Source organism: Mobula birostris, chromosome 9 (assembly GCF_030028105.1).
Source record: "Mobula birostris isolate sMobBir1 chromosome 9, sMobBir1.hap1, whole genome shotgun sequence".
In the NCBI taxonomy this organism is placed as follows: domain Eukaryota; kingdom Metazoa; phylum Chordata; class Chondrichthyes; order Myliobatiformes; family Myliobatidae; genus Mobula; species Mobula birostris.
The window spans coordinates 59669188-59696345 of NC_092378.1; the positions used below are offsets into that span (position 1 = coordinate 59669188).

At 42.2% G+C, this 27158-nt stretch overlaps 1 protein-coding gene across 1 annotated transcript; it reads left to right on the forward strand.

Annotated features, from left to right (window-relative positions):
• On the forward strand, nt 1-26515 carry krr1 (KRR1 small subunit processome component homolog). The gene is made up of 10 exons (XM_072268126.1): nt 1-99; nt 1050-1225; nt 4658-4792; nt 5234-5359; nt 6102-6185; nt 13614-13670; nt 22207-22377; nt 23067-23144; nt 23290-23383; nt 25145-26515. The coding sequence occupies exons 1-10, from the start codon at nt 45-47 to the stop codon at nt 25273-25275; spliced, it is 1107 nt and encodes a 368-aa protein (XP_072124227.1). The 5' UTR covers nt 1-44; the 3' UTR covers nt 25276-26515.
• The last annotated feature ends 643 nt before the right edge of the window (nt 26516-27158 follow it).

Sequence of the window (27158 nt, forward strand, 5' to 3'; positions counted from 1 at the left end):
TCGGCGGAAGTGCGTGCCCGGATAGTGTTCGGCGCTGCACCGATATGGAGCCGCGGGGAAAGGAGGCTTCGAGAGGGAAGAAACGTGGGACAAACGAAGGTGAAGGAGCGACCCACGGGAGATGGATGACGGAGGGAGAGCAGGCTGGGCTCCTGCCCTTCTTCCCCCATTATAGCGCGTCCCCGCTTTCCCTGCCCCGTCTTCTTGTCCCTGCCGAACTTCCTGTTCCTCATCCGCGCTCTCTGCGTGATCTCCCTCATCCTCTCTCTCATTCCCTTCCCTCTTCCTCATCTCCGCCCCGGGCCCCTCTCTCCTCATTCCCCCCCCCCGGGCCCCTCTCTCCTCATTCCCCCCCCCCGGGCCCCTCTCTCCTCATTCCCCCCCCCCGGGCCCCTCTCTCCTCATTCCCCCCCCCCCCGGGCCCCTCTCTCCTCATTCCCCCCCCCCGGGCCCCTCTCTCCTCATTCCCCCCCCGGGCCCCTCTCTCCTCATTCCCCCCCCGGGCCCCTCTCTCCTCATCTCCGCCCCGGGCCCCTCTCTCCTCATTCCCCCCCCCCCCGGGCCCCTCTCTCCTCATTCCCCCCCCCCGGGCCCCTCTCTCCTCATTCCCCCCCCGGGCCCCTCTCTCCTCATTCCCCCCCCGGGCCCCTCTCTCCTCATTCCCCCCCCGGGCCCCTCTCTCCTCATTCCCCCCCCGGGCCCCTCTCTCCTCATCTCCGCCCCGGGCCCCTCTCTCCTCATTCCCCCCCCCCCCCGGGCCCCTCTCTCCTCATTCCCCCCCCCCGGGCCCCTCTCTCCTCATTCCCCCCCCGGGCCCCTCTCTCCTCATTCCCCCCCCCCGGGCCCCTCTCTCCTCATTCCCCCCCCCCCCCCGGGCCCCTCTCTCCTCATCCGCCCCTCCCCCCCCGGCCCCCCTCTTCTCGTCCCCTCCCCCAGTTAAAATGAGTTATCATTTAAAATTCAGGTAACTTCTTATGACTTGTTAGCTACGTAGTTTGCAGGGAGATGAAATTTTACATTGTTAATGTGGCTCTGCTAACTTACTGCAGCCGACGAATCAGAGCTGTTGACGGTGCCAGATGGGTGGAAGGAGCCACTATTTACCAAAGAGGACAATATCCATGGGCTTCTGGAGGAAAGCAGCTTTGCAACTCTGTTTCCTAAATACAGAGAGGCCTATCTGAAGGAATGCTGGCCTTTGGTGCAGAATGCACTGAATGATCATGTGAGCTACTTTTAATCATTGTTCTAGAGTAATATTGGTTAGATTAGATTACCTTTATCTTCTGGGAGGAAACCAGAACAACAGGAGGGAACCAACATGGTCACCGGGAGAATGCAGAAACTCCTTACAGTCAGCGGTGGAATTGAACCCCATTCGTGATTGCTGGTGGTGTAAAGCTTTATGCTGACTGCTGTGCTGTCCATTGCCAATGCTACAGCCATTTTGTCGATCGAAGGACCATATTGTGCTGTATGATTCAACGTTCTATTAGTAATTTTCTGGGGACCTAAGTGTTAAAATATTCCAAGGCATACGACAGCAATTATCAAATATATATGTAACTCCAGAGAAAAGGTAATGAAAATAAATCTGGGAATGAAAAGGTTAATGTATGAGACATATTTGTTGGGTTAGGTCCTGTACTCGCTGGAGTTTAACATAGAACATAGAATAGTACAGCACAGTACAGGCCCTTCGGCCCACAATGTTGTGCCAACCCTCAAACCCTGCCTCCCATATAAACCCCCACCTTAAATTCCTCCATATACCTGTCTAGTAGTCTCTTAAACTTCACTAGTGTATCTGCCTCCACCACTGACTCAGGCAGTGCATTCCACGCACCAACCACACTCTGAGTAAAAAAATCTTCCTCTAATATCCCCCTTGAACTTCCCACCCCTTATCTTAAAGCCATGTCCTCTTGTATTGAGCAGTAGTGCCCTGGGGAAGAGGCGCTGGCTATCCACTCTATCTATTCCTCTTATTATCTTTTATACCTCTATCATGTCTCCTCTCATCCTCCTTCTCTCCAAAGAGTAAAACCCTAGCTCCCTTAATCTCTGATCATAATGCATACTTTCTAAACCAGGCAGCATCCTGGTAAATCTCCTCTGTACCCTTTCCAATGCTTCCACATCCTTCCTATAGTGAGGTTTAGAAGGATGAGTTCAAACTACATTTATTATTAATGTATGTATACATTATACAACCTTGAGGTTCATCTCCTCGCAGGCAGCCACGAAACAAAAAAGCCCAAAGAACCCATCAGAAAAGATCATTGAACACCCAATGAGCAGAGAAGGAATCTCAACATTTCAACAGGCAGGGGACAAAGCAGTACTAAAGCACATGCGTGTGTGCCCTGGCAAACTGCCTCGGGTGTTCTGAAACTGACACCAAAGAGTGTGTTTGTGAGCAAATGTGTTCTGCCATCTGATCCATTACCCCTTTCCACTCCTCTCATCTCTGCTCTGGGGTTAGGGGGCAGACAATGGGCCCTCCAGTGTGTGAGGGTTGAGGGGTTTTGGAGAGGATGGGGGCATCGGAGGTGAAGGGGTTTAGAGGGTTGTTAGAGGTACATCGAGGAGGGAATAAAGGGGTGTCAGAGATATTGTTTCTAACCTGGAGATCATTGAATATCCCCCACCAGCTCTCTTGCTTCAAATGATATCCCCTGCACCATGATCCTCACAGAGCCACACTCACACTGTTGGTCCTGGGATCCCTGACTGAACCCTTCATGGCCCCTAGTTGACCGAACCCCTCTCCTCTCACTCCACAACCCTCCTTCCCCAATCCAAGCACTTGCTTCATCGATGAGCACTTTTACTTCGTGTGTGTGGGAGCCAGGGAAGTGGGTCGCTGGGAACAGTGGAAGCTTCAGGCAATGCCTCTGTACACAGTGGATACTGCAAAGACAGGCACACCTTGATGGGTTGCTGAAATATAATTACTGACCTGAGCCGTAATGTCTGTAGGCATAATATCATATGTACTGTATGGTGAGGATGGCTTTTGTGTGTCATTGAAGGCGCATCGTGTGTCGGTGCGAGACTCACACTTGCCATTTTGTTACTTGTGAGAGTAGTTGTAAATTAAACCGGGTGTTACACTTCAATGAAGGATGTGTGAGTGAAAGAGCACTTGTGAATCAGTGAGGGAAAACTCTTGAGTGTCATTGGATAGGAAACAGATAATGTTTCAACCCAAAATCCCCTTGGCAGAAAGAAAAGAGATTAGTTTGCGTTGCAAAGTGGTTGTGATTTTAAAACTAGCTTGTTGATTTAGAAAAGAAAGATAACAGATTTTGTGATCTGAAGCTTTAATTTAGTTTCTATTTCCACAGAAGCTGCCCGTCCTGCCATTTTAATTCAGATTTTTATTAAATATCTCCTGATTGAGAATTTTTAAATACAGGTTGACCACCTATTTTCCGGTACACTTGGTTCCTGAGCCTTGCCGGATTAACTTTTTTGCCAGTTTGAAAGAGGTCATGCAATAAAGATGGCAAAAATGGAGTATGGAAGCTTAAAAAGGGAAATTAATTAACCAAAAATTAAATGTATATTTATTAATTACTGTGCTTACAATGAATGTTGCTTTTAAATCTATCCAGGCGAAGTTGTTTCATGTTTTGATCTCCCTGTAATTTTTCTTGCATCAAATTAAAATGCATTAGCTCTTGTTCTGTCACAAAGGTACATTTCTCTAACTCTTTGATTAAATCACCTAACTCAATTAACTTGTCAATAGTGAATCTTTCAGTTTCATCCATTTCTTCATCATCGCTGCCATCTTCATCACTTGCAGTATTAACATGGTCTATACTTTCCGATTCTGCAAGGTGATGTTCAACAGGTGCTTCATCTTGGACAATCATCCACTCATGTAGATTTTCTTCATTAAGAATACTTGCTATGTCGTTGAAAGTAGGTCATGAACACCTACTTTCTCCTTTGGTACACAAAATCCTGTAAAATCAACATCAAGCTTTTCTTCAGGCGCATTATCAAACATCAAGGCAGGCCACAACTTATGCCGGCCATTCTTTCGTGTTGAAGGTTCTATCCTCTCCCACCCTCAAGCAGTGAACCCAAGTATGTCGTTCATGTTAAATTCTTTTATAAATGTCTGTACAGAATTGCTAGCATTCACCCCATCTAATAGGTGTTTCATGAAAAGTGAACGATACTTGGCCTTGTAATTTCATCCGAATTAAAAGAGTCCATCAGTTTTCGGAAAATTGCTGGTCAACCTGTATCTGGTGTCTTTCGTGCATTGTTTTATATTTTTGGAATCAGTAGTTGCGTGTAAGGAGTTTGTACATTCTCCTCGTGACCGCTAAGAGCTCTGGTTTCCTTCTGCGTCCCCACAGGTTAGGGTTAGTGAATTGTAGGCATGCTATGTTAGCACCAGAAACATGGTGACATTTACGGGCTTTCCCCATGAACTGTGTTGAATGTTGATGCAAAACAATGTATTTCTCTGTTATGTTTTAATGTACATGTGACAAATAAAGCCTATCTTTAGGAGCATATGTATGGGTTAGTAGGTTAATTGGTGCAATGGGTGGAATTAGGTGACGTGGGCTCATTGGGACTGAAGTTACCCTGCTGTATCTCTAAATAAAAATAAATATCTTTTGTCTTTAAGCACATTAAAGCAACGTTAGATTTGATCGAAGGCAGCATGACAGTCTGCAGCACAAGGAAGACGTTTGATCCGTATGCTATCATCAAGGCCAGAGACCTTATAAAACTTTTGGCAAGAAGTGTTCCATTTGAGCAAGTGAGTAGCAAAATATCTAAAGAAATTGGCAGAGATATGATGGGTTTCTGTTTTAATAAAAGTGGGGTTTAATTCAACCAAGTGTGAGGTGCTGTGCTTTGGGAAATGACATGTAGAGGCACAGTACACTTGATGGCAGTTCCCTAATGTACAGTGGGATCTTGGGGTCCAACTCCATCCCTCCCTGAAAGTGGCTCCATAGGTTGACAGAGTGGTAAAGAAGATGTATGGCATGCCCTTGTCTGCATAGATTTTCAAAGAATGTTCTCTTGCCCTACCCCATAACCCTCATGGTTGGTGATTTGCAGCTGAAATTGTTGAGGTAGACTTTTAAACTTGTAAAATGAACCCAGTTTGGCTAGTTTAAAACTCCCAAGGAGGGTTAACCTTGTGCAAGTTGTTCAGACCTTTCTAAGTTGTGACCCCTGTTATTCCTTGTAGGCAGTTCGCATCTTTCAGGATGATATGGCATGTGACATAATTAAGATAGGCTCACTAGTTAGGAACCGTGAGCGACTAGTGAAAAGGAGAATGAGGCTCATTGGACCAAAGGGATCAACAATTAAGGTAAAGTGGTGCTTGTTCTTTTGTTGTTAAAGAATGCAATTACCTTTATTGAAATGAAAATCTTTCTTTGATTACTGCTTGAGATGCTGCCGCAAGCAAGATGCTGCCTGTCCTTTAAAAATACCCAATGACTGTGCATAGGTGACAGTAAACTTGACCTGAACCACCATGTGTGTTTGAAACTAATCTCCCAACTTTAAATTAGCAATTGAATTTGTAGCAGTCAGATATACCCATGAACATGAGACTTTCTGCTGATGATGAAAACCTTGAGCAAAATACGCAAAATGCTGGAGACAGCAAATCTGCCTATGGAGGGGAATGAACAGCTTTTTTCAACCCTGAGCTTTGGAGCCTCCATACCAGGTGGTGTTGCAACTGGTCAGAATGCCCTCCATCATACATCTATAGAAACTGGCATACCAAATCTCAAAACTCCTAATGAGTATAGCCGGTAGTGTCCTGTATTTGTGACTGTATCAATATGTTGGGCCCAGGTTAGATCCTATTAGATTTTGCTGCCCAGGGACTTGAAGCTGCTCACCTTTTCCACTGCTGATTCATCAATGAAGACCTCAATGAGTAATTATTTCTCAGAGAAGTCCCACAACTGCATCTTGACAGCAGAATAAGGAATTTTAACTTGGGTAATATTGTCAGACCTGCAGTGAGTCAGGATTGCATGTCTGTGTCAAGTGTATATTTTCAATGAGATTCTTTGTGTTTTATCTTCAATTTACAGGCCTTGGAGTTGTTGACAAACTGCTATATTTTGGTACAAGGGAATACAGTGGCTGCACTGGGGCCATACTCTGGGCTTAAAGAGGTATGTAAATATACTATGTCGTGGTGTTCATGTAGGAATTATAAATTCCCTCTGTGTTTTGGCTAAGGCTTGGCTAGTGATCCTGAGGCCTGGATGAATGATCCAAAGCCACAAGTTGAGATTCTATCAAGGTCTGTTATGAGGAGACGGACTGGGGCCGTTTTCTGCGAATTAAAGGAAGCTGAGGGATAACCTTATGGAGGTTAATAAAATTATGAAGTACATGGTAGGGCTACCAGGTAGGGAGCCATAAAATGAGGGCAGCGGTGTAAGGGGAAAGATTTAAAGGGGCAAAGTTTTCACAAGTTGTTGCCAAAATCTGGACTCTGAAAACTAGCACTGGTTCCTCAAAGACACTTTATGTGGTTAGATCCTAAGCCATAGGAGCAGAACTGGGCCATTTGGTCCATCAAGTCTGCTCTGTCATTCTATCATGGCTGATTTATTAACCCGCTCAACTGCATTCTGCCTTCTCCCCATAACCTTTGACACTCTTACCTATCACCCTGTCCTTTAAATATACCCAATGACTTGGCCTCCAAAGCTGTCAGTGGCAATGAATTCCACAGGGCACAAGGGGGACAGCCTGGCTGCTATCATCAAACTGTTCTGAGACTGAACAACAAAGTTTTTGTACAGCAATTGACCACTTGGATACAGATATTGACCAGTTGGTAGCCTAATGTATGTTCAAATTCCTTACTTGCATAATCAATCACATTGGTAATACAGGTATTATTAGCCAATAGAAACTAGGAGATAACAGCCAATGATATCTAGAGTTAGTACAGTTTCAAAAGACGATGCCTCAAAAAGGTGGCACCCATCATAAAGACCCCTGTTAGCCAGGGGAAGCCCTCTTCTCATGCTACATTGAGGAGGAGGTACAGGGGACTGAATGAACAATGAACCCCTGAACACCAACTCAGTTTTTTTCTTCTTTTTTTGGCTCACTTTTTGCATTAGTTATTTAATTTATTTTATATATTTCTTATTGTAGATTATAGTTTTTATTATGTGTTGCAGTGTGCTGGTATCACAAAACAACAAATTTCACAAAATATGCCGGTGACTCTGTATTTTGTGATTTTCCAATAGTGTGTGCCTTGCATCCTTCCTTATCTTGTCTCCATATGCCAAGTGGCTCTGGTCCTCTGCATTTTTTTCACTGACCTTTCTTGCCTGGGCTGACAGCATGTTATCTGTAAACTGTCCTTGCCTGGACATTACCTTAACCTTACCTCAGCTTCTACTTTGCCATAGCCTCCACAGGGAGGCGGATATATACAACAAGCTGCCAAAGGAAGTGTTAGAGGTGGGAACAATTACAACATTTAAGACAATTGGACAGGTACATGGATAGGAAAGGCTTGGAGGGATATAGTCCAAATACAGACAAATGTGAACATCTCAGTAAGGCACCCTGGACAGTATGGGTAAGTTGAAATAAAGGGCCTTTTTCCATGCTGTATATCACCAGATACTTCTAAGAATTTTGATCACAAGAGCTAAAAGTGGTTTTGTGAAAGACAAAGGTACAAGAAGCGCAATATTGACGTTAAGGATACTATCAGAACGAGCTATTCAAGTGCAAGAAGATTTGTTTGTTTTATCGACTACACAAAAACATTTGATAAAGTGAAGCACAATAAGTTGTTTGAAATATTACAGAAAACTCTAGATCTAGATTCGAAAGACCTCCGCCTAATCAGAAAACTGTACTGGGAATAAATTGCCGCTGTAAGAATAGACGGAGAAGTAAGTCAGTTTACGAAAATCAAGAGAGGTGTTAGACAAGGGTGTGTTTTCTCCACTGATTTATTTAATGTGTACATGAAACAATATTACAAAAAATAAGAGACATCTTGGGAATCAAAGTTGGCAGTGAAAACATCAATAATTTCAGATATGCAGATGACACTGTTAAATGCAAGTACGGAGGAAGAACTGCAAAACTTAATTGATATAATTGTTGAAGAAAATGCCAAAATGGGTCTATCTATCAATTGCAAAAAGACACAATGTATGGTGATAACCAAAAAGAAGGAGAATCCTATCTGCAGGCTGAGAATAAATGGGGAAGACATAAAACAAGTACAGAACTTTTGCTACTTAGGAAGCTGGGTGAGATCAAATGGCAGGTGCAACTTGGACATCAAAAGAAGAATAGGGATGGCAAAAGACACCTTTACAATAATGAAGAGTACACTGACCAATACTAAACTAGGCATGACAACCCGCCTCAGAGTACTGAAATGTTACATTTATCCAGTTATGTTATATGGCTCAGAATGTTGGACAATATCTAGTAACATGAGGAAACGAACTGAAGCAGCAGAGATGTGGTCTTTGAGGAGGATGCAAAGAATATCATGGACGAAATGAATATCTAACAAGGATGTCATGAACACAGCAAACACAAAAAGAGAAATAATGTATGAGATCATGAAAAGGCAATGTAACTTCATTGGACATGTGATGAGGAAAGAGGAGTTAGAATGCACGGTAATTATGGGAACTATTGAAGGGAAGAAAGCAAGAGGAAGACAAAGACAAATGATGATGGAGACAACAGCCAGAGAACTGGAAATGAATACCAATGAACTGATCCACTTGACCCGAAACAGGAGAGTGTGGGTCATGGCAGTCAAAGCTCAAACTGGGCATGGCACCTGATTATGACGATGATATCACCAGATGGATAGGCAGTTCCTTGTGCACTTTGCATGATAGTTTTAAAAAGCGAGCAGAGCCTGTTGGGACTTGTCTGTGGAGTGGGAGATTGCTTGGGTTAATAGTAACCAGGGTTCATTAGCAAGGCCAATAAAAAGAAGCAAGGTTTAAGCAGAAGGCTCATTGTTAGAGTGGTCAGACTTTGTTGGAAACAGGTTCAGTCTAGAACTTAAGTTTGAGAAGTTAGTGGCTTAACAAGTGTAGACAAGGTGGTAGTTCAGACAGTGGAATGGCCCCCCTGTGAGATGTGGGATTTCAGGGTACCTAAAGGTCTCCCTGATGACTACTGCAGTAAGTGCTGACAGGGTTAAGGACTGAAGCTGGAACTCAGGACCGTCCGGGAGGCTGAAAATTTCATAGATGAGTCTCTTACTGAGATGGTCACACCTAGAGCGCAGGCTTCAGATAATAGATGAATGACCGCCAGGAGAGATGAGGTGAGTAAGCAGAGATTGCAAAGTTCCCCTGTAGCCATTCCCCTCAGCAATAAGTATACCCCCTTGAATACTGCTGGGGGGCAGATGACATATCAGAGCACAGCACTAGCAGCCAGAACAATGGCACTGTGGCTAGCTACGAGGCTCAGCAAGAAAGGGTAAAGTCAGGTAGAACGGTAATGATAGTAGACTCATTAGTTTCGGAGGAAACGGGCAGTGGATTCTGTGGCTACAAAAGAGAAGCTAGGATGCTGTGTTGCTTCCCAGGTGCGAAGGTCCAGGATGGCTCTGAGCAGCTGCAGAAGATTCTCAAGAGGGAAGGTGAGATGCCAGTGGTCGTGGTATACATTGGCACCAATGACATACTGTAGGTAGAAAGGGGGAAGAGCTCCTGCATAGTGGGTATAGGGAGTTAGGGAAGATGCACAAGAGCAAGAACTCTAAGGTGGTAAATTCTGGATTACTCCCAGTACCATGAGCTCGTCAGGCAGGAATAGGATGATAGTACAAATGAATGAGTGCCTGAGGGAGTGGAGCAGGGGGCAGGGTTTCAGATTTCTGGATCATTGAGATCTCTTCTGGGGAAGGTATGACCTCTTCAAAAAGAATGGGTTTCACCAGACCCCAGGGGGGATCAATATCCTTGTGGGCAGGCTTGCAAGAGTTGTTGGGGAGGGTATAAACTAAATTGGCAGGAGGATGGGAACCAGATTTATAGGGCTGAGGTGGGGCAAATGGTGTACAAGTAGATGCAGTGTGTAGTGAGACTGAGGAAGGACAGGCAGGTGATGGGGTAAAATTTCAGTCATTGGGATGAGGTGAAGTGTACATGTTGGCAAAACCGAAGACTGACGAATACAGGACCGAAGTTGTTATATTTGAATGTACACAGAATAAAGGGACATCCACTTAGAACAGAGATGAGAAGGAATCTCTTCAGCCAGAGGGTAGTGAATCTGTGGAATTCACTGCCATGGATGGCTGTAGAGGCCAAGTCATTGAGCATATTTAAAGCAGAGGTTGATTGATTCTCGGTTAGTCCGGGTGCCAAAGGTTATGGGGAGAAGGTAGGAGAATGATAAATCAGTTGAGAGGGGTAATTAATGAACCATGATGAAAAGGCGGAGCAGACTCAAAGAGCTGAGTAGCCTAATTCTGCTCCTCCGTCTTATGGTCCCCTATGGAAAATTAAAGCTTAGTTAATTAAATTTTTAAATGTGTTAACAATGGGAAAACTTCATCTAGTTTGCTACTGTTCAATGGGGAAGGAAACTGTCATTCTTGTGCTATATGCTTAACATGTGGCTCCATAAGCAATGTGAAACCCTCCACAATGGTGCTGCAGTTCAGGGGTGTTGAGAGATGGGGAATTAAAGCTGATCTGTCCAACTATAATCAACTCCTATGAATGGCTAAAATTAATCAGAGCCAATAACTTTTCATTTTGCTATCCTACATTTGTAACATTAACTTTTTTAAGTTCAGTTCAGTGCTTATGAATAAGTGAGACAATTTAAGAAATTACAGATTTTGTTTATGTCATACAAAACAGAGCTAATTGACATTTAGAATCAGGACATAAACGAGAAAATCTGCAGGTGCTGGAAATCAAAGCAACACACAGAATGCTGGAGAAACTCAGCAGGTCAGGCAGCATCCATGGAAAAGTGTACAGTTGAAGTTTCGGGCCGAGACCCTGCTGAAATCTCGGCCCGAAATGTCAACTACTTTTTTTTCACAGATGCTGCCTGGCCTGCTGAGTTCCTCCAGCATTTTGTGTGTGTTGTTTAGAATCAGTATCTGATTTAATGTTATTTATTATCAGTGAGACATGACATGAAATTTGTAGTTTGCAGCACATGTACAGTGTAAAGACATTAAAATATGGAAATTACAAAAATAGTGTCATGGAGGCATAGAGCACTACAGCACAAAAACAGGAACAGTCTATGTAGTCCATGTAGAACTGTTATTCTGCCTAGTCCCATAGACCCAAACAATGGACCGTAGCCCTCCATACCCCTCCCATCTATTTACACATCCAAACTTAAATGTAATCAAACCCACATCTATCCCTTCCACCGGCAGCTTGTTCCACACTCACACCACCATCTGAATGAAAAGGACCTCCCTCACACTCCCCTTAAATGTTTTACACTTCACGTTCAGCCTATGATCTCAATTGTTCACGGATTGTTCAGAAATCTGATGGCTGAGGGGCAGAAGCTGTTGCCAACAATTCATAAATCCACTAACTGCCCTAATTTTCTTTAGATGCTAAGCACAGGCTAAATCTGGGGATAATTTTATTTTAATCTTTGTACAATTCATGTCAGTTTTTTACTGCATTTTTCTGGTGGGTTTGTGGGTCATGCAACCATCTCCAGTGTCTTGCATCTCTGTGTGTGACAGCTGGCAAATGATATAAATAATGAAACAGTGATGGCAAGGTATTTTAAATGTTTAAATGCAAACTGTCTAAATGCTTAAATATTCACTGCTATTATAGAAATTTAATTCTAATTCTGTTGCTAACATCCACTAAAATTACCACATAACATTTTCATCACACATATTCACAGTGGGAGAGAAAGTTGTATCATGGTTTTTAAAGAGAGAGAATAAGAAATCTCTCTTGCAGACCAGAACAGGGGCCCTACCCCTGTTGCCTTGGTAAAGGAAAGGCCATAATTGTGCACAGCTTGTTTAGCAGACTGGTAGAATCTTGAACAATCCATCAGACCTGTGCTCCCTTGAGTAGCAAAGCTTTCAACAAGATCCTGTGAGGCAGGCTGGTCAAAAAATAACTTTAAAAGGTGCATGGAATTCAGAGGGTGTGGCAAATTGGATCCCCAAAAGGATCTGTGGTAGGAAATGAAAGCATAGTAGTTAGGAACGTTTAAGACATTCTTAGATAGGTACGTGGATGAAAGAAAAATAGACAGCCATGTGAGAGGGAAGGGTTTTACACTCACTGACTACCTGTACACCTCGTTAATCCAGATATCTAATCAGCTAATCATGTGGCAGCAACTCAATGCATAAAAGCATGCAGACATAGTCAAGAGGTTCTGTTGTTGCTCAGACCAAACATCAGAATGGGGAAGTAATGTGATCTGAATGACTTTGACCATAGAATGATTGTCGGTGTCGGGTGGTGTGGTTTGAGTATCCCAGAAACTGCTGATCTAGGATTTTCACGCACAACAGTTTCTAGAGTTTACAGAGAATGGTGCCCAAAACAAAAACCATCCAGTGAATAGCAGCTCTGTGGGTGAAAATGCCTTATTAATGAGAAAGGTCAGAGGAGAATGGCCAGACTAGTTCAAGCTGACAGGAAGGTGACAGTAACTCAAATAACCACGCGTTACAACAGTGGTGTGCAGAAAAGCATCTCTGAATGCACTACACGTTGAACCTTGAAGCAGATGGGCTACAGCAGAAGAAGATCACGAACATACAGTCAGTGTCCACTGAGTGTATCTTCTTGTAGTTGGAAGATTTTTTTTCAAAACAGTGGTGTTCCACAGCGCTTGACATTCAGTCCTTTTTTATGTGTAGTAATGTAGACATAAATTTCGGGGGCATGATAAAATAGGTATGTGGCAAATTGCTTTTAATCCAAATAAATGTGAGGTGTTTGGATTCATAAGAGGTGATAAGTTTTCAGTTTAAAAAAAACCCTGACCCACTATGCTATCCAAAACAAAATTCAACAAGTCTGCTTTCAGTGGCACCAGGGGACTTCTTGTCAAAATGTTTGCAGTCTACCATCTCTCTCTAAGGAATTGACCTTGCAGTTTTACCTACATGTTGCTGGAGCCTGTACTATACAGTTGTCATGGAATGTTATTATTTATTCTATTTTGTTTAGAGATACAGCAGAGTAACAGGCCCTTCCGTCTCAACAAGCCCGCACCGCCCAATTACACCCATGTGACCATTGAACTGACTAACCCATACTCCTTTGGAACGTGGGAAGAAACCCCCACGGTCACAGGGAGAATGTACAAACACCTAATGAACAGCGGTGAGAAATGAGTTGGGTTGCTGGCGCTGAAAAACATTGAGCTAGGTGCTACACAACATGCCACCCCAATGTCTGTGAAATAGCCAGGTTGTGGAGTCAGTTCCAAACAGAACCATTGCTGCAGCTCATCAATAAACTTGACCATGCAGTGCTTACCCACATTAGTGAGAACAATAGTCCATATAACCTTTGTAGTCATAGTAATATTTGTTGTCTTAATTTTTTCAGGCCAGAAAAGTAGTAATTGATACCATGAAGAATATTCATCCAATCTACAATATCAAGGTATGGTTTATTGCAATAAATTGGTAAGTTGGTTATTACTGTCATATGTACTGAGGTACAGTGAAAAACATGTCTTTACAGATCACTTTATTAGAGCAGTGCATTGAGATAGTACGTGCTAAAACAATAACAATGCAGAATAGAGTGTTACAGTTACAGAGAAAGTGCAAGCAGACAAGGTGCAAGGTTATAATAAGTAGTTTGCGAAGTCAAAAGTCCATCTTATTGTATAAGGGGACCATTCAATTGCCTAATAACAGCAGTACAGAAGCTTTTAGGCTTCTGTCTCTTCTGCCTGGTGTTAGGGAAAAGGACAAAATGTCTGGAGTAGGCTAGGTGCTTTACTGAGGTAGCAAGAAGTGTAGACAGAGTCCATGGAGGGGTGGCTGATCTCTGTGATGAGCTGCATTTTCTTGCAATCATGAGCAGAGCATTTGTCATACCAACCCATGTTCAAAGTAGACATGCCAAATTATTTTAGCATCCTGATAATTTAGAGATGTTAATGAGTATTTTTGGCCACAGTTGGACTAGGGTAGTTTGTTAGTGATGTTCGCTCCTTGGAACCTGAAGCTCTCACCGTTTTGACCTCAAAACTGTTAATGTAGACAGGAACATGTGCACCACCCCTCCCCCCTTCCTGAAGTCAATGACCAGTTCTTTCGTTTTGCTGATGTTGTCATGACACCATGCCAGTGAGACAAAAAGTAAACTTGAGAATGTGTCAGCCTGACAGACTGAAGGAAATGTCATCTGGGACTGAGATGAGAAATATCTTCATTTGTAGTTATTGTTAGTCTCTGTAATATTCTTTCCTATGGAATGTTGCTTACTCAGTCAATGAGAAGCAGAACTGTAGCAACAAGCAAACTGCTGGAGGAGCTCAGCGGCTCAGGCAGCATCTGTTGAGGAGAATGGACAGTCGGCATTTTGGGTCATGACCCTTCTTCTGGAGGTTGACTCTCCAGCTGAGTTGCTCCATTTTGTGTATGTTGCTTAACATTTTCAGCACCTGCAGAATCTCATGTTTATGATCATTAACTCTCCCCTCATTCCCATCAACTCCCCCAAGATTCTGCCATTCACTTACACATTAGTGACATATTACAGTTTACACAGAGCGGCCAATTAAACTACCAACCTGTATGTTATTGGATGGGGAACGAGACTTAAGTACCCAGAGAAAACTCAAATGGTCATGCGAAGAACCTGTAAACTCCACATAGGCAGCGCCGTATATCTCGATTGAAACCAGGTCTGTGTCACTGCAGGGCTGTGCTACACCCCAGTGCTACAAACTCTGAGAAGCAAACTGCACCATCCATTTATTATATCTGCCCACAGTAATCTTTTGTTGCACTACATTGAAGAGGCAAGCTACAGCAACCTTCTTCAACCAACCTCTGAAGAAATAAGTGACTCGAGTCTTCATCGGAAACTTACCCAGGCAACTTGAGGACCTGACTTATAGGGAAAGGTTGAATAGGTTAGGACTTTATTCCCTAGAACAAAGGAGAATGAGGGGAGATTTGATAGAGGGGTAATCTTGAGTGGTATAAATGGGTAAATGCATACAGACTTTTTCCACTGAGGTGGGGTGAGACTATAACTAGAGGAATCAGAATCCTAACTGATTGAATCAGGTTGAATATCACTGGCATATGTCATGAAATTTGCTATTTTGCAGTAGCAGGCTATTGCAGTGCACAATAAAAAAAGCTATAAATTACAATAAGAAGTGTCTGTACATATATGTATGTATAAACACATGCATAGAATAAATTAAGTAGTAGTACAAAAGAGAAAAAATAATAGTGAGGTAGTGTTCGTGGGTTCAATGGCCATTAAGAAATTTGATTGGGGAGCTCTTCCTGAAACATTGAGTGTGTGTCTTCAGGCTCCCTGCCTCTTTGATGGTAGCAACGAGAAGCGGGCATGTGCTGGCTGATGGAAGGTGGTCCTTAATAGTGGATGCCGCCTTTTGAAGGTGTCCTTGATGCTGGGGAGGCTAGAGCCCATGATGGAGCTGGCTGAGCTTACAACTTTTTGTAGATTTTTCCCATCCTGTACAGTGGCAACACCATACCAGATAGCGATGCAACCAGTCAGAATGCTCTTCACGTTACTTCTGTAGAAATTTGCAAGAATCTTTGATGACATAGCAAGTCTGCTCAAATGCCTAATGAAATTTAGTCACTGTTGTGCCTTCTTTGTAATTGCACCAATATGTTTTGCCCAGGATAGATCTTCGGAGGTATTGACATTCAGGAACTTTAAAATGTTCTTCCTTTCCACTACTGATCCCTCGATGATGACTGGTCTGTGTTCTCTCAGCTTCCCCTTCCCGAAGTCCTTGAGTGTAAAGTGGTGGTTGTTACACCACTCAACCAGCTGATTTATTATGCCTCTGTATGCCTTCTCGTCACCATCGAAATTCTGCCAATAAAGTTGTGTCACCGACAATTTTTTTTTTGGCATTTGACCTATGCCTAGTCATATAGTCATGGCTGTAGAGAGAGTACAGCAGTGGGTTAAGTATGCATCATTAAGGTGCGCCTATGTTGATTGTCAGTGAGGAGATGTTATTTCCGATCTGCACTGACTGTAATCTCCCTGTGAAGAAGTCAAGGATCTAGTTGCTGAGGGAGGCACAGAAGCATAGTCTTTGGAGGTTATTGATTAAAACTGAAGGTATGATTGTACTGAACACTGAGCTGAAATCAATAAAAACAGCTTGATGTAGGTATTGTTATTGTCTAGTTGATTCAGGGCCAACTGGAGAGCCAGTGAATTTGCATCCACTGTAGAACCTAATGTGGCGATAGGCAGTTTGCAGCTTGTCCAGGTCCTTGCTTAGACACAAGTTAATTCTAGCCATGGACAACCTCTCAAAGTACTTCATCACAGTAGATGTGAGTGCAATTAGGAGACAGTTGATAGGCAGCTCACCTTGCTCTTCTTGTGCAGTAGTATGATTGTTACACTTTTGAAGCAGGTGGGAAACTCCGACTTCAGCAGTGAGAGGTTGAAGATGCCTTTGAATACTCTGCCAGTTGGTTGGCACAGGTTTTCAGTGTCTTACCGGGTACCTCAGGGACTGAGGCCTTGAGGTTTCACCCTCTTGAAAGATGATCTGATGTCAATTTCTAACAGATATTACAGATCACCAGATGCTGCAGGAGTTGACACAGGTGTAGTTTTATTCTCCCTTTCAAAGTGTGTATAATAGGCATTGAGCTCACCTGGCAGTGAAGCATCACAGCCATTCATGATGTTAGGCTTCAGGGCCTAGTAGGGAAACATCAATGCCCAGGAACAGAAAAGGCAACAGAATGTGGTGGATACAGCACAGTCGATCACAGGAAAAGACCTCCCAAACATTCAGCATTTATATGAAGTGTTGCCATAAGAACAGTTGTTTATTTATTGACATGGAGAGTGGAATAGGCCCTCCCAGCCCTTTGAGCACAAATCCAGTAACCCCCAATTTAATCCTAGTCTAATCACAGGACAATTCACAATGACCAATTAACCTACAAACAATATGTCTTTGGATTCTGGGAAGAAACAGGAACACCTAGAGGCAACCCACATGGTCACAGAGAGAATGTACAAACTCTTTACAGGCAGCAACAAGAATTGAACCTGGGTCGCTGGAACTATAAAGTGTTAACCACTACACTACCTTGCCACCCCAAATAAGGAGTTTTGCCTTTAAAAAGGGCATCCATAATCAAAGACACACCCCACCATCCAGGCCATACTCGCTTCTCACTACCACCATTGGGCAGGAAGTACAGGAGCCTTGAGTTCCACACCACCAGGTTCAAGAACAGTTTGCCATCTTGTTTATATATGTTTTTTCCTATATATCGTATTTTCCTTGTAAATGACTGCAAAAAATGAATCTCAGGGTAGTATATGTATGTGCATAATAAATTTAAGGTATTCGAAAAGATTGGTAGCTCGGGATGAGGATGTTGTTGTTGAGTAGCTCGCCGAGCTGGTTTGTTAGCTTGCAAATGTTTCGTTACCCAGCTAGGCAACATCATCAGTACAACTTCAAATGAAACATTGGTGATCTACATTGTTCGTCTTGTATGTATCCTGTGATTAGTCCGTGTGTGTGTACGTGTACACCATTCCTATTAGTTACCGATTATGTAATCCACGGTTGGTTTGTTAAAATCCAATTAAGATATCATTGTTGTCCGGGCTGTGTTAGTCGACCGTTATGTAGGATTAAGAGGAGAATAACAGCCGACTTCCATTCTTAGGCTACGTCCACACTAGACCGGATAAATCCATAACCGAAGCTTTTCTCTTCGTTTTGACCCTCCGTCCACATTGAAACGGCGTTTTCCTTGCCTGAAAATGGAGCTTTTCTAAAACACTCTCCAGAGTGTGTAAATCTGAAAACACCAGTTGGGCGGTGTAGTGTGTACAGGTAACCAGAGCTTTTTAAAAATGCTGTGATGACATGCTGGAACAGATGGTGGCGGCGGCGCGGCATTTCATTGTTTTCTTGAACGCATATAGTGTTCTTTATAGCGGTCGAGGATGTCGTTGTATTTGGTTTGGCATGACCCCCAGTCCCACGTTCTGCACTGCTTTGCTGACTTTGTAGTCGTTTGTAGCTCGCAGAAGCAGCTCGACTTCATCGTCTTTCCAAACAAAGAAGTCTGGTCTGCTTTTTCCAGTGGAGGTTTTCTTTGTATTCCTCGAAGACAGTGTTGAAAATTTTCTTTCGCTGTTGTTGTAGGTACTTTAGTTTTTGACCAATGGAAATAGCACAACACCACTGCAGAAACGGAAATGGTATACTGTTTCCTCTTCGCTTGTTTTCTGTGGATGTGTCCTGCGCATGCCCAGTAGGAGGAGATTCGCCCAAATACCCATTTTAATGTGGACGGAGGTATTTTCAAAAACACCTGGTGTGGATGCCTATCGTTTTTACACGAAACCGGCGTTTTCAAAATTATCTGGTCTAGTGTGGACGTAGCCTTAGATGTATTGGTTGAATGACAAGTCAACAGCGAATTTCAAACTAGTGTCTACCGAAATGCAACTCACACGGATCAGATACCCAATTTCCACAGCAACCACCCAGGTATCCACATGCAAAGTTGTGTCAGGACATTATCCAAACGGGCCACTACACATTGCAGCACAGCATTACTCGGAAGAGTGAAGAAGAACATCTCTACAAAGTTTTCAGGAACAATGAATACTCAAAGAATTTTGTTCAGCGCTGGTTGTCTAACCAACAAAGTCAAAGAAGCACACAATATCCAACCAAGCTGGTCACCCTACTCTACATCAAGAACATATCAGAAATGATCAACAGATTTCTACGACCATTTGACATCACAGTAGCATACAAACCTGCAGCTACACTACACCAATGTCATGGACACCATATACAAAATTCCATGCGCCAACTGCGTCAAGCATTATATCTGGTAGGAAGCTATCAACAATGGTACATGAACACCAACTGCCTGTAAACCATCATGATCAACTTTTCCTTGTATCTATACATTGTGACAGTGAAGCACATCAATTCAACTGGACCAATGTCACTATCCTAGGCCAAGCCAAGCCCAGCCCATCAACAACAAACCCGAGAATCCTTAGAGGTTTTATTCTCCACACAGAATTCTATCAACAAGCACATCGAAATGAACCCAGTTTACATCCCACTTCAGCGTCACGTCGTTAGTCCCAAGAGTCAATTCACACCTGATTACACGTGTCAATCATGAGGACGTTAATCCTACATAACGGTCAACTAACACAGCCCGGACAACAATTTATCATTTAATTGGATTTTAAGGAACCAATCGCAGATTACATACTCGGTAACCAAAAGAAGTGGCACGCGCGCAGGCAGACACACACACACACTCTCTCCCTCTCCCTCTCCCTCTCTCTCTCCCTGGTGAGAGTAAGGTGGGGGGAGGGTGGGAAGGAGAAGGCTGGTAGGTTCCAGGTGGAAAAACCAGTAAGGGGAAAGATAAAGGGGTGGGGGAGGGAAAGCAGGGAGTTGATAGGCAGGAAAGGTGAAGAAGGAATAGGGGAAAACACAATGGGTAGTAGAGGGAGGTGATAGGCAGCTGGGGGAGGGGGCAGAGTGACTCAGGGATAGAGGAAGGGAGGGGGAGGGAATTACCGGAAGTTGGAGAATTCTATGTTAATACCAAGGAGCTGGCGACTACCTGGATGGTATATGAGGTGTTGCTCCTCCAACCTGAGTTTAGCCTCATCATGGCAGTAGAGGAGGCCATGTATGGACATATCTGAATGGGAATGGGAGGCAGAGTTGAAGTGGGTGGCTACTGGGAGATCCTGTCTGTTGTGGCGGACAGAGCGGAGGTGCTCGACGAAGCGGTCCCCCATCTGCGTCGGGTTTCACTGATGTAGAGGAGGCCGCAGCGGGAGCACCGGATGCAATAGGTGATTTGTGTCAACAATAACAATACATTTGCTTTGAACAGTGAATGTGAGGAGATAACAGACTTGAGGAGAATCAACTTTATTCACCATAACAGTTACACGTACTGTAAACTGTGGTTAATTGGGACATAGAGGGGCCACAAATTAAGTGGCTGCCCCAATTTGCTGAAGTTTCGTGGAAATGGTTAAAAAGGTTTAAAACATGGCAAACTACTGTTTAACTGAGTAACAAATTATGTCTTGAAATGAAATACAGAATAAATTAGAACACCACCAATGCTACTGCAGTTCTATAAAACAGTATTTTAGTTCCTAATAGTTATCGACGAAGGAATTCATCCAGTGTATGCTGCCATATTCTTTTGATTGACTGTAAATGTACAAAATTAGTGCAGACACCTAGTACAGATACTGGGCTGCCTTTATACAATGCTCTCGACGATAACATCCTCCAAATCTTAATTTTTCATTGTAACATTCAAGATGGTTGTTAAATTCTTTGTACTACTGAATTTGTTGAAGTAGTGAAATTGTTTCATTTTTACTCCTGGTTGTTTCTGGCATCTCCAAGCCTGAATGTTGGAAACTGCAGTGAGTAAAACAGTTCTGAATTGTCTTACTCCATATTTCTCACCAGTTATCAGTGGGGGAAAGAATCATTGCTTTTTGAACATCAACACATGCAACTGACTCTATTTAAAAACTATTCACTCTAAGCATGATGTAGTGTATGATGGCCACAAGTGCATGCGATTGCCACTAGAAACTGTTCGCCAGCTATCCTGTCCCAACTAGGCAACATAGTGTCCCAAATAAACAAAGGGAATCCCGACTATTTTCTCGATTAGTTGTTGTTCTTTAAGATTTGTCCGAAATAAGCGACTGCTTTGATTAACTGATAGCCCAATTATCTGGAATCCACTGTATTTGCAACTTGCTATTGTGTGTTGGCACGACATACAACAAAAAACAATATTCAACAATTATATAAGGAGTTATACAAAGATAATGGTAAAAGGTAGAGTACAGATATGGAATAAAATGTGCATAAATACCAGCATGGTACTGGGATTTGGGAAGGCTAGTTCCATTCAACGACTTACAGTCAGCCCTCCTTATCCGCAAGGGATTGGTTCCGGGACCTGTCGCGGATACCAAAAACAGGTCCCTTATTCAACCTGTCTCAATGCAGTGAACCTTGGACCCAGCGGAACCCCGGACCTTATTTAACCTAAGTGCGGTGGGCATTAGGACCCGGCGGTGGAGCTCTGAATCTGCAATGTTTCTGTTCACAAAAATAATCACGATCGCGATTTAAAATAAAGTGGAAATAATAAAGCGATCGGAAAGAGGTGAAACGCCTTCGGTCATTGGAAAAGCATTAGGCTATAGTTGGTCAACGATCGGAACAATTTTAAAGGATAAAATGAGAAAGGCCCTGCCCGATTAAAGCTATAATTGTTACTAAGCAATGCAGTGGTTTAATTATTGGGTTTGGGGTTTTTGATCCTCCACATCAACTTGGCATGGATGCAGGACGCGTTCGGGAGCACTCTCACTGGATCGAACTCAGGAACTTCCGTTCCCAAGCCCGGCACTGAAACATACATTTCTTAAGTATTTTATATGCATAGAAAGGTAAAATATATAATATATACTAAGACAAACGTTTGACTAACTGACGCTAAATAATACCGGAGATACCTGTTCCAACTTAGTAAGAGAACTTCCAGTTTGTTTTCAATCCCGATCCACGATAATCTATGCAATCCTCCCGTATACTTTAAATCATCTCTAGATTACTTATAATACCTAATACAATGTAAATGCTATGTAAAATAGCTGTTATACTGCATTGTTTAGGGAATAATGACAGGAAAAAAAAGTCTGTACGTGCTCGAACAGCAAGTGCTGGAAGAGCACTTCCGGGTTTTCTCGATTCGCGGTTGGTTGAATTCACGTATGCGGAACTCGTGGATAAGGAGGGCCGACTGTATTTGTTCTATAGGTTTGTTTCTTTTTTTTTGCCTGTTTCATATGCATGATACTCAAGTGGGGTAAAACTCTGATCTTTTCAAAGACATTGATGATTAAACGGGAATTAGCAAAAGACAAAGAGCTAAGGACACAGAACTGGGAGCGCTTTCTGCCCACTTTCAAACCGAAGAACATAAACAAACGCAAAGTGCCCAAAAAGAAGAGGGTGAAGAAGGAGTACACGCCTTTCCCACCACCTCAGCCAGAAAGCAAGGTGGGTACGCTTTACTGCTAAATTGTTTATTCTGTAACCTTAAACATGGATGATAGGGAGCTTACCTACCATCTGTGCCTCACAAATGAGGTCCACGAACAAGGATACTTCGCAATTAGTCAACTCATTGTCACTCCCTGATATTTCTTGTCCGCTGAGTATAGTCCATAAGACGTAGGAGCAGAATTAGGCCATTCCATCATGGCTGATTTATTATCCCTCTCAACCCCCTTCTTCTGTCTTTTCTCCATAATGTTTCTTGACACCCTTACAGAGCAGCAACCTATTAAACTCCATTTTAAGCACACCCAATCTCTTTGCAAAAAAAAATACCTCCGACATCCTCCAATCACCTTAAAATCACCTCATATTAGCCCTCTAGTTCTAGACTCCGGCACTACAGGAATTATTCTCGCCACGTCCACTCAATCTAGGACTTACAATATTTGATTGGTTTCAATGAGATTCCCCCTCATTCTTCTAAACTCCATCAAATACTTCTCATATGTTAACCCTTTCATTCCTGAAATAATTTTTGTGAGCCTCCTCTGGACCCTATCCAATGCCAGCATATCCTTTCTGAGGTAAGAGACTTAAAACTGCTCACAATACTCGGAAGTACAGTCTGACCCATGCCTTAAAAAGCCTCAGCATATTGTTTATAACTGCTTGCTATTCTTACTATCTAGATTGATCAGGAACTGGCAACTGGTGAATACTTTCTAAAGGAGAAAGACAAGAGGAGAAAAAAATTACATGAAATGAAGGTCAGTCTAAAATATTGTGAATGGGGGGAGGGTAATGAAAGATGAATAATCTCTTTTCACTACTTTATTAATTTGATTATTTGTCTCAGTTTGCTGATCAAATGAATCATTGTAATTATCTACCATTTTCTATTTGTATTTCCAGGCCAAAGAAGCAGAAGCAACAGCTAGACGAATGGAAGAAAGAAATAAAGCTTTTATTCCTCCTAAAGAAAAGCCCACGGTTAAAGCAAAGAAAGGTAAAAGTTATTTGTGTTTACAAAGACAACAAGCAAAATCCTGCTGCATTAAAAAACAAATTAAGAATGGTGATTCCATTGCCATAGAGCCCTGGAGCCCTACAGCACAGGAACAGGCCCTTTGTTCTATCTATTTCATTATACACTGTATTCTGCCCAGTTCAATCAACCTGCACCCAGACCATAGCCCTTCATACTTCTCCCTTCCATGTACTTATCAAAACTTCTCTTATATGTTGCAACAGAACCCACATCCTCCACTTCCTCTGGCATCTCGGATCGCCCTCTGAGCGAAGACATTCCCCCTCAGGTTTCCTTGAATATTTAATCTTTCACTCTTGACCTATGTCTTCTAGTTCTAGTCTCAACTAACCCCAGTGGGAAAAGCTTGCTTGCATGTACCCTATCTATATTTCTCACAACTTTGTATTTTGCATTTACCCTATATACCCCTCCTCATAATTTTGAATATCTCTATCAAATCTTCCTTCATTCTCCTATGCTTCAGGGAATAAAGTCCTAACCTATTCAATCTTTCTCAATAACTCAGGTCCTTAAGTTCTGGCAACATCCTTGTGAAGTTTCCCTGCACTCTTTCAATCTTATTGATATCTTCTCTGGAGGTTGGTAACTGGAATAGCACACAATACTCCAAATGTGGTGTCACCGAAGTCTTGTATAACCTCAACATAACATCCCAATTTCTATACTCAGTATTTATAAAAGCTAAAGCTTACTTTATGCATTAAGTAGATCATTTTTTAATGTTTTATTTTATTAATCTAGTGTACGTCTATTATTCCAAAAATCGTACCAGGTGAGAAACCTAATAAATCTGACTGAACCGCCTACTTTGTTTGAAGGTAGTTATGCGGTCCTACGTTCTGCAATTTTCTTTACAATTACAATTGCCTCTCCCACAAAGTGATTTTTTTTGTCCTCTCAGTAAAATTTTAGGTTTTGCATCCATTGTCCACATAGTTCCATGAAACACTTGGATAATTTTCTTAAGAATATATACAGTAGTCCTGGGATTTATCAGTCCTGCTGAAGAGTCTCGGCCCAAAACATTGACTGTACTCTTTCCAATAGATGCTGCCTGGCCTGCTGAGTTCCTCCAGCATTTTGTGTGTGTTGCTTGGGTTTCCAGCATCTGCAGTTTTTCTCTTGTTTGTTGTCGGGATTTATCTGGTATTTTCTTTAAGTTTGGAAAAGTCAATAAAGTCAATAGTGTGCTGTAAACAAACATTTCCCATTCTATTTATGACATTTTTGGAAAGTACATTAATGGCCTTCATTCAGTGGACTGCCTTTGGAAATCATTAATGAATGCTTAATAATTAAAGTACTAAATTACGTGGAAAGAACACAGAATCTAGTTTTGCATTCCATGGAATTTTGTTACGGAGATATTAAGGGAAACTGAGGACAGAGTATTTTCACTGATGGCCTAAGTCCAAAAAATTGAAGCTCTGTCTTTCAGGGCTTGTGACAGATTTTGACACAGGACAAGATACTGGGTCAAAATGTTAAATCTGAGTGGTTAAAATATTAAAATGTATTATGGAACATGGGATTGATGATTGGTGGAATAGATTCATCAACTTTTTCCTTTCTCAGATTGTAATTGTAAGAACAATTGTGCATAAACTAAACCCTGTCCAATTGCCAATATTGTTGTTTTCAACCTATAGTATTTTAAATTGTAAAGTTTGTACAGGGTAGACATGTGATCTTTACTGAAATCGCTTTCTGTTTCAGCTGTTGAAACTAAAATTGACGTTAAAGTTTTTAAAGAAAAAGTGAAAGCAGCCAAGAAGAAAAAACTAGGAGCTCCAGCAACAGAGGAAGTTGCACAGAAGATGGCTCAAAAGGAGAAGAAGAAAAAATAAAACTGGAATAATTTTCCATATCTCCTAACTTGCTTTTGACAAGATGGCTGAACTATCCATAAAGACTGCTGTCATGCTCACTAAAGCTGTATCGTATTTTCCACCACGTCGGACGATGAACAACACCCAACAAACACAGAAAAGTGGAAGTGAGTTCAGCATTTGAGGTTTGAGGGCGTCGCTGGTTCATGCAATTGAACCAGTACTTGTGATTCCCTAGCTGTCTTCTACCTCAGAATGTTTAACAGGTCTGGATCTTCTGTAATCCAGTCTTAACAACTGAGTACTAGGTTCTTTTACTGTCACCATCAATTGACTCCATGATTAGAATGACTTGGGTATATTTTTAAAATGCAGGTGGGGGACAACGACCAAGTCTATTTTAAACCTTGTATAATAGTCCTAGTGGGCACAGATTGTGGGAGTATGTTTCACCATACTACAAGCGTGCACTGCATTCTGAAGTTTATGAAGACTGGCGGAAACTTGTGCAGACCACAACTAAAGTGCTATGTGAGTATTCTCGGACTAGTATTGTCTGTCAGGGTAAAATTATTGTTCTCCTTTACAGTACTGGAAGTGAAGTCTTCAATGAGTTTCAAAGACAGTGAAATCTGTTTTGTGTGTAGGTGCAACTGTTTAGTTTATTTGACATAATACCATTTAGAAAAATATTTCAAAATTTGTTAATATATTTTGTATCTCATGGTTTGTGTTATATCTAAAATTAACTGATTTTGTTCCATTAAATGTTCATAATGAGCTATTCACGTGCAGTGCAATGTTAAGATATAATTCACTTCACACTTTTTGAGATTGAACTCCATCTGCCAGTTCTCAGCCAGCTCTGCATTCTATCAATATCCCACTGTAACCTGCAACAACCTTCTACACTATCCACAATATCACCGACCTTCATGTCACCTGCAAACTTACTAACCCACCGTTCCAATTCCTCATCTCAGTCATTTATAAAAGTCACAAAGAGCAGGGGTTCCCAGAACAGATTCCTGCAGAATCCACTAGTCACCAATTTCCAAACAGGATACACTCCATCTAGTGCCACCCTCTGCTTTTTGTGAACAAGCTGATTCTGAATTAATGCAGACAAGTTTTCCAAGATCCCATGCCTCTTGACTTCCTAAATGAGCCTACCACAGGGAATCTTGTTGAATGTTGTATTAAAATCCACATACAGTACACCATATCTACCGCTCTACCTTCATCAATTTGTTTTGGCGCTTTCTGGAAGAAATCAATAGGCTTGTGAGACATGACTTGCCTCTCATAAAGCCATGCTGACTAGCCCTTATCAGACTACGCTTTTCTACATGGTCATAAATCCTGCACCTAAGAATCCTCTCCAATAGTTTGCCCACCACTGGTGCAAGTATAATTCTCAGGATTATACCTGTTACCTTTCTGGAACAAAGGAGTAACTTGCTTTTGAGAAGCATGGTTGAACTTTGAATATAGGCTGCTGTCACGCTCACTAAAGCCGTATCGTATTTTCCACCATGTCGGATAATGAAGAGCACCCAACAAACACGGAAAAGTGGAAACGAGTTCAGCAATTGAGATTTGAGGATGTGGCTGGTTCATTCAGTTGAACCAGTACTCGGTAATACTCCTGTGGCCAATAAAACAGATTAAATAACATGGGTTGGTATAAACTAAATATGATATGATGTGCATAGGAGAAAACAAAACTGAGGCTAAATATTTAACCAAGCACTGGATAGACATGCAAGGGGATCAGTGACTGCAGCTAAATTTTGTAATTTACTATGATACATAAAAAATGGCATAAACAAATGTGAAACTATTTTATTAGTAATGCTGGTACACAAGGCTAAGTTTCACAAATAGTATTCATTGCTCAG

What these genes read in the sequence shown, in the direction of transcription:
- krr1 (XM_072268126.1), top strand. Translation starts at nt 45, where the DNA reads ATGGAGCCGCGGGGAAAGGAGGCTTCGAGAGGGAAGAAACGTGGGACA. An exon ending in GAAGTGTTCCATTTGAGCAA is followed by an intron (nt 4,793 to 5,233) that starts GTGAGTAGCAAA and finishes TATTCCTTGTAG; the next exon opens with GCAGTTCGCATCTTTCAGGA. An exon ending in ATCCAATCTACAATATCAAG is followed by an intron (nt 13,671 to 22,206) that starts GTATGGTTTATT and finishes ATCTTTTCAAAG; the next exon opens with ACATTGATGATTAAACGGGA.